Source organism: Mycetomoellerius zeteki, unplaced genomic scaffold (assembly GCF_001594055.1).
Source record: "Mycetomoellerius zeteki isolate Tzet28-1 unplaced genomic scaffold, Tzet1.0 scaffold94, whole genome shotgun sequence".
NCBI lineage: Eukaryota > Metazoa > Arthropoda > Insecta > Hymenoptera > Formicidae > Mycetomoellerius > Mycetomoellerius zeteki.
Window position 1 is genome coordinate 68,082 of NW_017257979.1, and position 16,867 is coordinate 84,948.

The window sequence follows — 16,867 nt, forward strand, 5'->3', positions numbered from 1 at the left end:
TCTTTCTGTATGTTTGAAGGTTGAAAGTATCATTCGTGCCAAAGGAGTAGACAGTAAATTAAATCGGAGAAGTGTGCTACTCCGGGGAAATAAAAGCAGATAAACTTGCCATACAAGTTGCGCCACGGTGACCACGGTCCCTCGCAGATCCGTTTATGACGGGAAAGAATGACAAAAGGAGGGCGGGAACGCGACGGAGAAGCAGAAGAGAGCGTACCTAGTTTGAAATTTCAAATTCATTTACGGTCCCGCTGCTGAGTTTTAATCCGCTTTAATTATGAAAAATCGTCGAGTGCTGCCGACCCACCTCCTACTTTCCATCCTTTCGTCCTCTCTGTTCCCAGACATTCCTTTACGTCACTTTTATCGTCGAAACGAAGATCGTCAGTCTCCGTTAACTGTCACATTTCCCCTTTTACCCATCTCATTACTGTAATTACTTCGTACATGTGCAATGTATGAGTATTATCAAATTGTTACAAATAAACTAGAAAAATATAAATGATGTACTCTTAAAATTACTGTAATAAGATGCATTTATAATTTCCTTCTTTAAAGTCACACTTTAAGATTGATGATATGGAGTTGAATTTCCGTGTGTAACAACCTAAGATTCATGACAAAAATATTACAGTCCCTTATCTTATCCAGTCGTTCTATTTCCTTCCCTGTCATGTATGTCTTCTATTTATAGATATTCAATTATCGTGATGACGTGCACATTAGATCTTGCGACTCGAAGGTATATAAAAATACGCGTTCTTTTTCCTTCAGATATAGTGATAAAAGAATTAACCACAATACCTTGTTCTTTCCTTATATGGTTTATTCGGTAAACTCACAAAATCAAGTTATATTTGCAGACTCTGGGCTTTACTTGTTTCAAAGGTGGCCATTACAGTCGCAAGTAGTGTAGCGGTACTCGATTAAAGGGATTAAAAGGAACCCCTAAGAGTAAACTTACACGACACTCACGAGGAGGAGATATGTAGTTTCATTTTCCAACAATACTATTACATTAGGATATGCATTATCAGAAATGCAATCAAAATTATGGATGTAATTTTAGAGTCACAAAGGCATTTCTAGAAAGAAAAATGGCTGTAGCTCTGTTAAAATGTATTACGACCGTAGATTCGTGGAACAACGCTACAGAATTATGATTCATCGCATGTAGTTACCTAAACTTATCAAAAATTGTTGTTGCGCGTTCGAACTTTTAGCATCGTGCAACTGGAAAATAAATTGATACCGAAATTGCTGTGTCATGCTGTTTAGCACATCAAATTAATCTTCTGTCCAGAGAATTCTCTTCTCTTCGTAAATATAACGAGCGAAAAACAAATTCACATAAATCTGAGTTACAAATCTGGTATCTCAGAAATGAACAAAACACAAATCAAAATGTAAAATAGAGCTGTGTCTTCATACACCTTTTATACATTGCCGACAAGACGTGATGCATCGTTTACAGCACCGTCCACTTTGCACGTCTTCTTCAGTCTGTTTAACTTCTTGAGTTCGATGTCCATCGATCTTCTCCTCGACTTCCCTTGCGCGAGTACTTTGCGCCAGTCGAACGTGCGTTCGAAAGGCGTGCTCTTTAATTTGGCCAAAGCCTCGGCTTGTACTTCCAGAAAATTGTATATAATTTCTTCCTCAGAATCGGCAAAAACGTCCTTTTTACAGAAAAAATAATTAGCGTCTAATATTGTTCGCACATTTGTGTTGGAAGATAAATATTTTAATACACAGAATTTTTATGTGAAAAAATGTGTAAGTTAAAGATGTATCATAGGGAACCTTTAACTTACATTCTTTCTTGCTCATCTTGACCTTTTCATTTTTGTATTTATATATTCATTATTAAAACGTTAAATATCTCTTTAAAATAGAAAAATTCCACAGTCATGCTTTTATATACACACTTTTTTTAAAAATAAAAGTTATAATTAACTTTTATTTCAATGACAGTTTTGTACAGTCTTCTTCAGTAGAAAAATAAATAAATAAAAAATAAAGAAATAAATAAAAACCGATTAGCGAAACAGCGAATATATATACAAGAACGGAAAATTTATAAAAGAAGAGACAGAAACAATATAAAAAAATGATATTTTTCGTTTTCATAGTCTCTAAAATGTTTACTAGAATACATTTAATTGTTTGTACGCTACCATATCGATATTTTACGTAATTTTATGTCGCAATGCACATTTTATTTGAACGTATATGTTTTTTGTGTTATTTATGAAGCACAATACCGTGTTAATTATTTGCAAAGGATGGCCGTAAGATTAATTGTTTCCCTTGACGTACTTCTTTTCGAAGAGCGGAAAAAAAAGTTAAGCGTCTGTCGGCCGCAGAGACTGGCAAAGGCGGCAACAAAGTTTCTCTGCGCTCCTGATGCTGCTCCGGGAAGAGGAACACGACGGTTTCCTCAAAGATGCTGTCCTGTAGACTCAGGATCTCGCGTATCTTACGCTTCTTTGTCCTTGCCTCCTGTCGCAATCTAAGAACCGGCGCGCGCTGCCTCTCGAGGACGTCCTTTCTGAGCCCTTTTTTCTCCAGGATCAGTCGTTGCATGCGCTTTACTTCCATTGACATCCACCGTTCCCTAGCTTCCTCGATGAATTGCCAGGGCTTTCGACGCTATGAATAGTACGAAATTAACTTAGCAAAAGAAGAAAGATCGGTTTCCTTTACTCTGCTCTGTGCCCGACTGAATCGACTGCCACCAGGAATTCACGAGAGGCTCCGTTATTTATACGGCTGTAAACGTTTGATTCGCTCAAGTGCGATTACATAGTGCGCACTGCCACCCGAAGCGGCGCTATGAATAGAACGAAAGTCATTGAATTATTTATTGATGTGAAATATTAGGTTGATCGTATACCGCAGGTCTCGTAGGTGTAGTTGCACCAGCCGCCACATCGACCGTGTCAGCTTTTATCTTCTCCTCAGCCTCCAGACGCTTCTTCTCCTCTTTCATTTTTCTGAGCTTCTTTTTCATCAAGATATCCTCGAGATTTGATTCGCGCCATGTCTCCTGCCAGGCTCGAAACTCGCTTATCTGATCATATATGCGGAAATAGACAATCATATACAGATACAAGGTACGAAAAAATTTTTATTACCGTTAGCAGTAAAATTTACGACAAGTTACTAAAAGTAACAGTGCAAAGAAAGAAGAATTTTTTACGAACACCATTTCCATTAAGTTCCTATATCTTCGTCTTATAGAAGCATAAAGTTTTATGAAGAGATATATGTATACGCGTTGAAATTCACATCTCAGTAAACACCAACTAGAAGTAACATAACATCAACGTTATAATTTCACACGCAACAACATAAATGTAATATAACACATATGTTGTACGTAACATTGTGAAATTATGAGATTCATGCTGTGTGAAACGACATTCTCGTACGGAGTATCAAATAAAAATATATCATTTGAATTTGGAAATAATGGTTTTACTTTGAAGTATTTAAAAATTTAGCTAGAGATATAGATCTGAGAATAATTTTCTTGGACTATTAAAATAATTTTGTAAGACGCTTAAACTGGTTACTAGTCAAAACTTTTTCAGCATTGCTCATCATGCATGAATTTTCTACATAGTTATTTTCATAGTCCAACAAAATTATTTTCAGATTCGTATCTACCTAAATTTTTAAATACTTTAGCAAAATTTTCTTTTTGTGTAATGAAACCAGTTAATTATTCTGTTACGGAATTATTCTGTTACGGAATTATCGGATTCGATAACTTGGATTCAATAGTACGATTACTAGCTATTTAATATGTAATACAATTTTTTTTATTTAATAAAAACATTTTACTTTTGTGTTGATATTATAAATTTCAAGTTATTTCGTTTAGACGTTTAATCGATATTATTCTGGATATATCGCTGTCATTCTCTTTTTTATCTCACCCTTTGAACCTGTCGGTCGATGAACTTTTTCATCCACTCGACGTCGCCCACGTCGTATGTCAGTAAGACACGCGGCGCCGTGAACGTCCTCAAGGAGCCATTGAAGTCGCAAAATCCAATACACTGCGGCTCCAGTGGTAGCTCGTGAGTGTAGATGCCTGTAATTATCCGTCCGGATAGACTCTGCATGAAGCTTGGCTCGTGACTCTTGACTTCGAGATCCCAAATTTCTATGGTACCGTCTATTCGTCCCAAGATCAAAACAGTCGGACGTATAATTCCCCATGAGCACGCCGAATAGCTATGTTTGGTTAAAGACAATAGTGATGCTGATCAGCATTAAATCAATGCTATTTCCTGTTGTTTACGTTAATAACGAAGCATCTTAAAGCTTGTATGAAAGTTAAGATAGTTATTTATTTGAATGTTAATTATTATTTCTTGATATTTAATAAAATATAACTATAATAGAGTTCAGAGTTTGTTTTTTTTTTATAAATACTCGTTGTTAATAATTTGATTAAATACAAAACTTTATAACTAAATTTTTTTGTCGCTCTGTACTTGAGAGCTGATTTTTTGAGATAATTTTAAATGGAAATGTATCACTGTCTTTTTAAAATAATTAAAAATATATAGAGTTAATGAGACGGAATAAACCGTCTGTTGAGTGTTATCGCGAGAATGTGGGCAATACTTGACAACATCTGATAATGACTGTTGAATCAGATTGACCATGGGCGGCCATACATTGAAAATAGCTTTCATTGACGAAATAGTAAAACACGCGAGCTTTCATTAACGGAATAGTAAAGCGCGCGGGCTGTAAATGTAACTTATAATCATGTTATCATGCAGATCGTACCGAAAGTCCGACTTTTACCAGCGAAAACTATGCGCGACGCGTGAAATAAGCGAATAGATGGGCGTCGCACGTCAATGCTTGTATGTCGAACAATACGAAATGCTATCGTCGTAATTACATGCTGTACACTGCGGCAATTCATTGTGCGCGCTCGCGCTTGTTATTTTCATTCTGAAATGAAACAAAACCTGCATGAGCCATATGTATATTCATGACCATGTTTCGTTAACTCTCGCGATACTGATGTTTCTCCTTGAGAAATAATTTCTCCGCGTGCAATTCTGCGCGGTCTCGCTCATGTTCGTGTTTATTTCAAGACGAACAACTCTCTTTCTCTCTCTTTCTCTTATTTATCTTCGTTGCTATTCTCTCTTTTCTGCATGGCGAGAATCACTTAGCGCCCGGGAATTTACTCTGACGCGGAAGCAAAAGTTCTTCAGTTTACTTTAGTCGGACGATCCTGCACGAATTTTTCACCTACCCAACGTTGGATTTTTTCCAAACGAGCGGCTCGCCAAAATCATCCCGCCACACGGCGAAGATCTTGCCTCCCACCGTGACCACCACCTGATGGTAATAATTGGATCTGACTACATGCGTAACCGGTCCGTCATGCATCTTCTTCATCCAGAGCCACCGTGCCGTTTCGCGATTCATGCCCACGTCGGTGGTGAATTCGTAGCCGGTCCACGTTACGCAACCAAAATCACCTGTTGCCGTCGTTTACGCTTTAATCTACTTTTTACTGCCATTAATATCAAATTAGATCAATCTTATTTAGGGAGATTCAAGTATAATTAATTGTATTTAATCTCACATTTAAATTGCATTAACATTAATGAACTCAGATCGTGCTAATCGTGTTGTGTCAACCTGCCAACGATAGGAAATTGAGTAAGAAAATGTTATGTAAGTCGCTTTACCTTCGACAGTACCGATGAGCATCTTTGGCTCCATGACATAGTTCGCCTTCTCGATTATGGGTCTGTAATACTTTCTAATTGTGAGGTCGTCTCTTGTCATCGAGAACGGTTCAACTTGTTCCTTGCGAAACTTTGGATTGTACATGCTGAGAGTCGTTATCACGAGCTGCCGACTCTCGTCCGGATATTGAATCACAAGGATATAGTAGGGTCTGAAGACACGATCGAGAATTTTGAACGGAGATACTGGCTGCGCCATGGATTTCTGAATATCTGGATGAACCTTCTTCTTTCGTCCGTTACGAACTTGCTGAGCGTCCTTCTCCGTAGGTCGCCACCTTTCAGACCAACGTTCTTCGTCAGGAAAAGAATATTTTAACATTATCTCGTTAATAAAAACGAGACATTGTTAAAATAAAAGTACACGATAAAAAAACATTTTATATTTGTGTTACAAACCAATTAAGTTAAATTAACACAAAAATTTAGGTGGATTGTTTGAGACAAGTAAAATGTGTTAAATTTAACATCGTAATTTGACAAATTTTTCATCTATGTGGTTATTAAAACTAGAAGATTAGCGCTTGTTTTATACGTGCATATTTTTTACTCAAATATCTTGTATAACAGAAACACGAAATTTTTATAATCGATTATTAAATTTAAATTTATTATAAGATTTTTTTTATCAATTATTACTTGTTCGGAAGTTTATCTCTGTCGGTGTAATTTCACGCAAACATGCTCGTTTCTCTTAGCAAGGTGTAGAATAGGGTGCAATCTCGTAAATATCATACCAATTTCGAATCAAGTGAGGAAACAATTCACTAGTATTGGAACATCTACATAGCCATTGTGGCACGGCCGAAATGAAGAGCGACTCCCCCTCGCACCCTACTGAGCATGCACAGAGATCGACGAGGCCAAGGAGTGCTTGGGAGTTAGCAGATCCGGAGGACTACTCTGGACTACGGCAAGGGACGCGGGAATGGTTAGGAGCGAGCGAGAACTGAATACCGATCAACGATTATGGAGGGATGGTCTATCCATTTTCGGACCATATAAACGCCAACTTCGGAGAATCGAGGAGCGACGGTGAGTCAAGTCGCAGGACCATTACGGTTCCGGGAGAGTTTCTCGAGAAGGATGGATGGGCGGGGAACGGGGAGGAAGCGGAAGGCAGTTCGTCGTCCCGCGTCCGGAGCGAAGGACTTGAAAGGCAAGAGACGGAGCTCGGCTCTTTAACGTTTCGCTTGCGACAAGTTTCGCGCCCGTCGAACATTCGAAGTCGCTAACTTCCAGTCTCGGGAGATACGACGGCTCTGGATCTTGGTTACCAATTGCTGGGTTCAGGTCGAGAGCCTGACCGTCATATGCCAGCCGACATTCAAGGTGTTCTTGCATTTTTAAGAAAAACGACGTGGCATTTTCACTAACACGACGACGCCGGGTATTGCGAAAATGAAGGATAAGGAAAACAATCGTTTTCCACTATATCGAGAATATTCTCTTGAATATTTTATTTCTTATTCTTGTGAGTCGAATGGCGCCGTAGTTCATAGGAAAATTCGTCCGACGAATCAACATCGATTCGATGCGACTCCTCGGAGGTCACGTTTAGTTCCTTCACGTTTAATCCTTAAACCGATGGAACTACTCGTGCAACGTGACAGAATATCAATAATGTCAATATCCGTCCTAATTCTCACAGAAGCATTGATAATACTGTCAATTTTCAATATTAAAGCTAAATAAAGATATATTAAATATTTTACTTATAAGGAATTACCCAATATGTTACACCGATTTTAATGAAACATTTTTTTTACTAAAGTAAAAGTAGTTGCAAAATGATGAACAACGACATCCATTTCATCGCCAGTCGTCAATATTTAATAGGAAAAATTAGAATGTTTATAGAAAACTAAGTGGACGAAAGTAAAAAATATATGAGAAAATTACATTGTCTAACTTCATTTTGAAACATGTGAATGTGGATAACTATATTCGATGTGTTTTTGCTTAGTGAACACAAATCTGTTGTCCACATTTGATTATCACATCACAATTTTATAAAAATTTCGGTATAATTTTTCGTTTTCGAGATATAGCAATTTGAAAATAGCTCTTTCTCCATGTAATACGTGGAAAAGGCATTTCGTTCCATCTTAATAATGCATTATGTAAAGAAAAAGTGCTTTTGTACTTAATATAATCGGATCACTAAATCAAAAAGGAATATGAAATTGACAAAATACAAAGTGGTAGGAAGATTGTGATCTTTATTTTATAATCTTCCTGCTATATTATATTTTGTCAATTTCATATTCCTTTTTGATTTAATATGATCCGATTATACTATGTAAATACAAAAACATTTACTTTCTATATAGTGCAGCGTTAAGATGAAATAAAATGCTTTTTCTATATGTATTACATGAAAAATTGCTTTATTATACATTGGTGTTGAATACAAGAAATATACTTATTAGTAAATTAAGACTTGTTAACAATTAAAAATGTTATACATAAGAAATAAGAGCATCTGTTAAATAATAAATATGTTAAAAGGTCGACAGGCAAAGACGATGCTTACTTAAGATCCCAAAAGGCGACGGTGCCGTCCTTGCTGGCGGTTACAAACTGATAGCTTAGATCGTCCAGGGGCGCGTCTTCCGGCAAGGACGAGATCTGGCCGTTTTTGTCGACCTTGTGATACGAAGGCACCCAGACTATTTGGGTGATGCCCGCCTTCTGACTGTACTTGAGGGCGGACATCGCTGTCGGACTGATCAACGACGTCGCCGTCGTCTCGCGCATCCATGTCATCAAGCTCCTCATTGCGATGCTGTACTTCACTTGGGCGCTCATCTGTGTCACCACAGTCTCTACCTGCTCGATTTTGCCGGGAATGTGCCAGATGGCGATCTACGGCAAGGATATGGATGGATTTTATCGTCGTTCGCTCGTCCTCCCTCCCCTCTCTCGTTTTACTGTAGTCTAAACTTTTGAGTTTCACGGTTGCAGCTTGTAACGAGATGTTTTCCCATACATTTTCCCCGACGCTTCTTCTTGTCCAAATTGTTCAAATTTGCTAATTTGAGTTCACAAATAGTGTTGAGCAATTAAGAAAATGTACGCAGTTTTCAATTTAGACAGTAGAGCGTTGATAGAAATTAGAAATATGAAACAATATTCGCAAACGAACTCAATAAAAATAAATATTTTTTTGTAATATATAAAATAAATTAAATTTTATTTTTTTCGGTAATATATATAGAAGTATGTAAGCCTGAATAAAACTGATCGAACTTTATGTTGTTATTTTTGTGAAACAATCTATTTGAAAAAATATATGAAAAGTTTAATATTTCGGACATCCACCGTTTCCTTTACTTGATTTTCACGAGCAGGAATAATGCATTTCTCGGCATTATTCATTGAGCGTTTTTTAATCAGTGATTTCACATAATACTTAATTGCCCGATCGACGAGTGTTCTAGGTGTCATCTAATGTCCAGAACATTGTGAAACACCAAGTGGAGCAACGAGAGAATCGTCGCGATGGATTAATGGAGATAGGTGATCCCGCTTGCATACGATATTCGTATTGCGTTTGTTGTTCGCGTCTGCCATGATTGCCGACGTACTTTTCGAATTTTCACGTTCGAAACGGGGGCGGCACGCGGTGACAAGCTAGGGAACACCCGGTGGATTCACGGCACCATCGCGATGTGTTTTTCGATATACGTGATTGATACCGATCGTGTTCCATCGGATTGCCGCGTCCGTCGGAAGAATTTGTTTACGTACACACGCGTGTCGCGTTATTCATTCGCGGGGATGACGTGTCAAGCGAATGTGAATGCTTCGGGATGCATCGCAGTAACGGGTTAATCGATATTGGTGGATTGCTATTCGTTTGCGAAATGAGGAAAATATTTAATTCGTGCGCGTTTTTGCTATCAAATTATTTTCCAATTTTTTTTTTCAATCTTCTTAACCTTCGAGAGAGAGAGAGAGAAAAAGATGTAACCTTTTAAATTCTATAATATAATTATACTCAATTTGAGTTATTTTTAATTTCTATAGATCCTTACTGCTCTTATTCAATATGTCATTAATTTAATTAAATAATGGAGTTAAACTAAACAATGGAGCTAAAAGATATTTAACTGAAGAAATATTAAATTTATCTAATTAAATAAGAGAATTCCTATATTTGGTCTAAAGTGGATTTTAGTGCTTAAATATTAATTATAAATAGTATTAAATTTAGTTTAATATTTAATAAAGCATACACATTAATATGAACGTATTTACTTTGAAATTAAGTAATTTTACCACAGAAATAGATTGATTAGTTTGTTTTTTTAATTTCGTGTTTTGTACTAAAATTTTGACACACTTGAAAGTTAAAAATAACAAAATATTATTTAATGGTTATATCATCGAGTAACCCCGTTATCAGTCAAAGATTTATTTGATAAAGAAAAAACGTATGATGAAATAGGAAAAAATAAAATTTATTTTGATCACCTGGCCATTTATGCAGCCACCTATGATGATGCTACTGTCGATAGGGCAGACGGAAATGGATGTTACTTCTCGTGGACATTCAAGGATAAGTTTAGGTGACAAACAGTCGGCGAAAGACCATACTAGTACTTTATTGTTGCTCTCGCAGGCTAAAAATACCTATTCATGAGAACGTACGATTTTGTGTAAATTATATTACAATGTAATATTATTACATTATAATTATACATTACGCGCGTGTGTTTTTGTCAATAGAAAAATACATTCTACATTAATAATAAAATTTTCTTTGAGATTGAAAAAGCCAGTCTACATCAATTTTATGATTAAAATAAATTTTTAGAAGTAATTTGCAATTGCCAAACCTCATCGTAAGTTTTGGGACCTATTAAATGCTCGCCCTTCGCATGCTGCGTATAAGTAGCTATCGCCGTTCCGGTCCAGAATGGATGCCAACAGAGATCATTGATAACCTTATCCACAATGATTTTTCCGTCGTAATAACTTTGATATTCTTTGTAACCTATAGGCATAGGTGTCTGCGTGTCCTTTTCATTGCGTACCAAATTTGCATAATCATTCGTATATATATCCCACGTGGAGTTCATTAAAACCTGTGACAAAATAGTTGATAAATTAGAAATATCGTTACCTCTTAAGCTCTCATTTTAAAAAGTAGTTAAATATTTTCGTAATTAATCTTGTAATTAAATTATGATAACATACATTATATCCCAATTATAATTGTAATTATATTTGATTATGTTTTAACTGTATTTAATTATACATTATTTAAAGTGTTGTAAATAAGTCAATAAATTTATATTATAACATATTATATTTTAATTATAATTACATTTTTATTATGTTTTAACTATATTTTAATTATATATTATTTTAAGTACTATATAAAATCAATGAATTTGTAATATTACTCGATCGCACATATCATCAGTGTAGCGTTTCAGGAAATCTTTCAAGGACTCTATCTTCTCCTCGGCATAAGTAGACAAATCGACTGTCTCATATTCGTACAGATATTGGTACCAGGAATTGACAGATATCGATGGTGCCGTTTGCGCCTCGTTGTGTCGTATGATCGGTGTCACTTGCGTATACCTGCTTACCAATTTACGCCGTACATTCTCAAATATTTGCAGGATATTCGGTAGCAGCTCGATGTATCCATCTCTCTGATCATCCGCCTTCCTGTCCGTTAGATTTATCGGCACGTTCAGCAAATCAACGGTAGACGTAACCTGATCGTAATTAAATGCGAAAGATATGAATCACTCGGTGCATCATCGACGGTGCGGGCTATACGATATATCTTCCATACGGTACCTCTCATAAATACGATTAAACAATCGCGAGCATTGTGAGATTTATAAACTGCTTCTTGCCTGATTGAAATCAGGATAAAATGATTAATAAATAATTTATTGCGATTTATGAACACCGCTGCAATATTATTGTCGATCCACTGAGGCTAATATTTATAGAAGCGGAATTAATAGAAATTTACGATAATCGCTGTAATACTGCGGTTCAGAATTAGTGAACGCAAACTATCAATATTCACGCTAGCATAATATTCGCGCTACCAAAACTAATATATACATATATATATTAGTTTAGTATATATTAGTAATAAATATATATATATTAGTAATAAATATATATATATTAGAGTAATAAAAATTTTGAAAAATGTGAGGATTGTGTTGCTCAACGCTTGAACATGAAATTGAATTACAAGCAGAAAGTTTTGACAACGGCGCAATGAAAGCTGCAACGCGTCATTTGACGAAAGTTACGAGAATACTCACGTCAGGATCCGCCAATGCGATATGCAACATGCCCTGTCCATTTCGATTTTTATTAACAACTACAAAATTCAGTATAGTATTTTTCAACGCACTTATTTTATAAGAAATTAATTTAAACTTAATTTCTGAAAACGATTTTAATTTTTTCAAGTTCTTAAAATACTAAATTAGATATTATTGTACTAAATTCTTTAATTATTTATTAGACTATTTTTTGTAAATTAATAAATGATGTTTTATATAAATTTTTATTCTTTGGGAATAATAGATTGACCAGATTGTGATTCTTTAATGGCAAACCACAAATGTAATTTTTTAATGTGTCCCAAACCAAAACTATGGCTCTTTAATGAATCAGACTATGAGTTAATGCTTTGCTCTGAGGAAAAAGCGCATTTGTAACTTAATACAATTGATAAAATAATTACGATTAAAAGTTCCATTTTTATAATTATTATTGCTATAACGTTAAATAATAATTATATTTATACTTCTACCAAAAAAATATATGTAATTGGCACTGAAAATGACTATAAATTACAGTTAAATTATGGTAATTAAAATTATTTTTTTCTTTTGTATGGAAACCTCAATCTCGAATAGAGGCCTTGTGTTCTTGACGACGTTGGCATCGACGTCGGCACCGCTTCCCAAGTCACGCCATCGGCCAGGAGATTTGTAGATCGCATTTTTTACACGATTCTCGTGTTCCTCCCTTTGCTCATGTATGTGCCTTACTACAGCGTCTCTGCCTTCCTCGGTAAGAACAATGTAGAATTGGCCCTCTTCGGTTAAGGATGGCGCATAGCCGATGAAAATCTTGTCGTCAGAAAATGAATGAACATCGTCCTTTACTGGCAGGAAGTCACTGCTCTCAGAATGTAAGTCTATGTTATCCTCTATGACGTCCTTTCTAACGCGCACCCATGGAAATTCCGTGGTTACATCCTCCCCAATGGTACAGCTCAAGATCTTCTGTGTCAACGGTGACAGATCGATTCTTGCAAGTCCCGGTATTTCCTAATTGTAAGATTAAACCAACATAAATTTAACTTTGTATTAATATTCTTTTTTCTCTCTCCTAAACTGATGCCTCTTTTGTCGAAATATTATGAAAATCAAAATAAATGTTAAATATATTTGATACATTTAAAATTAATAATCTCTTATTCTTATTCAGGTATAATTCTGCAGAATCTTTGCCGCGAATACTTATAAAATCTTACATTTGACAGAACAATTCAATAACTCGGAAGTTTTGAAAATAGAGTAAATCGTTGGCACGTTGAAATATTCACCATCGACACGGAATATCGAATTTTCTTCGATGGTTCTGTGGTTATCTGCGTCGTGTTAGATTTCCAAATGTCGCTCACTGACGGTCGAGAAGAGGAGTAAGCATTGAGATCATAGACAGTCCTCCGTCTTTCCATTGACGGATCATCCATTTCTATACGAATTTTCTTCTTCGCTTCTCTCTCCCAATCTTGTACAGCTGACAGAACAATGAAACAGATAAAATAATTCACGACCTCTTTAGACAGTAAGAAAATTATTTTAATTCTCCAATTTTTGAGATAACACACACACACATAGCAGGATTTTATTTATTAAACAAATTAATTTCCTGATTAATAAACTTCGAAATAGCAAACTAATAAAACAAAATAATAGAGATATTCAGTTAGTTTATGTTATAACAGGTCATTTTAATACATCGCATTCTTAGAAAAAGATAGTAGTGACAATTATAAAAGCTACAACTGTACGAGTTTTATATGTGGAATCTTGTATAAAATTGCTTTATTAAAACACCTTTATAGGTGTTGTTGCTATGTTTTTTTCCGAGCGGGGTCAACATTTTTATCGAATTCGCATGATTCACATTTAAATAAACCAAAATAAATAATCTTTTTCATTATTTTTGCCAACTCGGTGTTTTAAATCGCGTCATTCATATTTGAACATATTTATGGTCGACTAAGTTTACGTTTCATTGTTAACACTATGCGTACTTCAACCCGACATGCGTATCCGATACGCATCGTCGATCTTCGTTCGACACATAATTTTAACCCATTCATTACAAAGTTTCAATATTTCTACATTCGACATTATCGATGTTGTTCCTTCGAATGCATTCGTTGTATGCTTTAACGTATTTCTATTAAAGAGTATTTGTTTTGTTTTTGAGTTAACAAACGGAATATTTTTATTACACGCAAATTAAAAAAAAATATACATTGAACAATGCTTTGAACTTTGTATTTAGTTTTGTTTTAACTTTAGCTTTTCTCTCACACAGTACCAAAATAATCAACAAATATGTTAATAATAATAAGTTAAACTAGATAACATAAATAGCACAAATAAGTAAGAAAAAAGCGCCAAATACGATCGAGACTGGTGCTTAATAATTTTTTAAAATATTTCCAAAATATCATCTCAGCCGTGCGTGGCTAGATACTTTTATAATAAGTTCTTTGCAATATTTTTTAAAATATTTACACAGAAAGAATGATTTTGCTGAAATATTTAAAAATTTAGTTAGATTACAAATCTGAAAATAATATTGTTGGATCATCAAAACTAGTAGAACGTTCAAATTAATTAATACACCAAAAATAGAATGTTACTGTGTTAAAAATGAAACATAAATTTAGCCAATCATAAATATGACACGATAAAGCATCAAGTTGGAAAAAATTATAAAAAGATATTGATTTTAGTTTATTTAAATGTGAATTTTTTGCTACATTGCTCATTATGCTGAAGATTTATACGTAATTATTTTGATCCAATATTATTTTCAAATCTATAATATTTAACTCAATTTTTAGATATTTCAGCAAAATTATTTTTTTCGTATATTAGCATCATTATTAAATTGATGATGAATTTAATTTAAGATATTATTTCAGCTTCAATTTATAATTGTGTTTCAAGTTTGGCAGTTAATCGGTTTATTTAAATAAAAGATGTATTTAAAATTTATATTATATAAAGAAATATTATTTGACATCAAGATTTAGTCTTAATCGTATTTTGCATTTTTTATTTATTTATTTGCGAACGCATTAAAATTTTCGATGTGGCTCTAAGAAATACACGTATCATTAATATCAAACGTATCATGAAACATTCATCAGTTATCATTATGTCAAATTTTCTCTCAAGTACTATAACCTACGCGGTTTTTTCTCTTCTTCCCATTCTCTTTCCTCGAAAGGTTTTTCCTCCTCCGAGTCGAGGGATTGTTCCACTTCGAAAAAGTCATCATATCTATACTCGTATTCGGTGTCGATCTCCTGAAACTTTCCATTCTCCATTCTTTCCACATTTGCCTCGTATATTTCCTCCTCCATGATGTAAACTGCCCGTTCGATTATTTTACACTTCAGGGACTGTGTTGATGCGATCAACGTGCGAAGATATAGGTACACGTACATACAATCATGTGCGTCGTAGATACGATTACTGTGGAATCATGGATAACGTAATGCGCGTATGAACTACGAATCGATACAACATGCGATGAATGTAACTCGAATGCGATACGAGATGATAGACAGAAGAAGTCTTCACGTCTAATCGGTGAAACAAGTGCCTATGCCAGCGTAACAATTTTTTAATCCATATACTGTAGGTATATTAACACAGCGGTAACACAGCTAACAATGCACGTCCAAATTTAACAAAACTTCAAGTCGGGTACATTTGCAGTTTGATTAAATATTGAAATGGGTTTCATCGTTGAGAATTCGATGTCTCCCCTCTCCCTTACTTGCCTCTCCGTCCATGATGTTAACGTAAAAAGGATGGATGTTTCGGAATTTCAATTTTTCCCTCGAAATTTTTACGTGCAAACGCAAACGATGAGGGCGATTTAATTGTTTTTATATCAGACGAATGAAAAAGGATCGCTCGTGCACTTAACCCATTTTGCAAACTCGATATATCGCAAGTATTGTTAGCATTAACGGAACATTTTGTAATCTAATGAGTAATTTAATAGCGCAATCGATTTGTCGTCGTTTAAATGCGATACATCGATAATAATTGATAATACAAATTAACAACAGATTTATCGTAAAAAATAATGGTGATATTAGGAAAAGAAATTATAATTTATAATTATTGTACAAATTGATAGTTTTCATTACGATTATTTTCCAAACGCGACATGTATATTTTAAAAGTAAATAATTGCAAAGAAATTAAACTTTCTTTATTTGAATTTTTAAAAGATAATACAATTGCAGCGCTGAAATTAGCTTGCATAATATTCTGGGATTGTAATTAAAAGGTTTCCATCAGCCGGATGTTGAAATGCAATTATACTTGGTATAAAATATTATTCATTTGCCAAAGCAAACTTTTATTTGTCAAATATAATAAGTTATTACGGTAATTTGAGTTTGATATCGATGCCATAATTTGCAACGAATATTTGACAATATTTTTATCCAAATAACCAAAAACAATATAACTTTAATTAACATTAATTAATATTAATTTATAATTTATGTCATGCTTTTGAGAAAATTTTGTTCTACACTGTATAATACTGGTTTTATATTTACAAAAAATGCATGTACGTTTAGCGGTTTTATAAGTATTCCAGAATACTTTTAAAAATAAAATAAAACACGCTGTACTGTGTAATTTTTTATTTTGGTAATATAACTATAATAATTTTTTAAATATATATATAAAAAGGTTTTTTAAATAAAAAGTTCCAAAAATATTTGTTACGGATTGATCTAC

General features: G+C 34.5%; 1 protein-coding gene across 1 annotated transcript; it reads right to left on the bottom strand.

The window, feature by feature from the left end:
* Positions 1-1,436: 1,436 nt before the first annotated feature.
* LOC108730580 (WD repeat-containing protein 63) lies at positions 1,437-15,465 on the bottom strand. Its single transcript, XM_018460355.1, has 13 exons — positions 15,291-15,465; positions 13,399-13,595; positions 12,689-13,120; positions 11,207-11,530; positions 10,637-10,885; positions 10,272-10,430; positions 8,329-8,660; positions 5,733-6,070; positions 5,291-5,519; positions 3,945-4,245; positions 2,897-3,073; positions 2,320-2,652; positions 1,437-1,679 (listed from the first exon to the last, which is right to left on the bottom strand). Exons 1-13 carry the CDS (start codon positions 15,463-15,465, stop codon positions 1,437-1,439), a joined length of 3,489 nt encoding a protein of 1,162 aa, XP_018315857.1.
* Between the last annotated feature and the right edge of the window lie 1,402 nt (positions 15,466-16,867).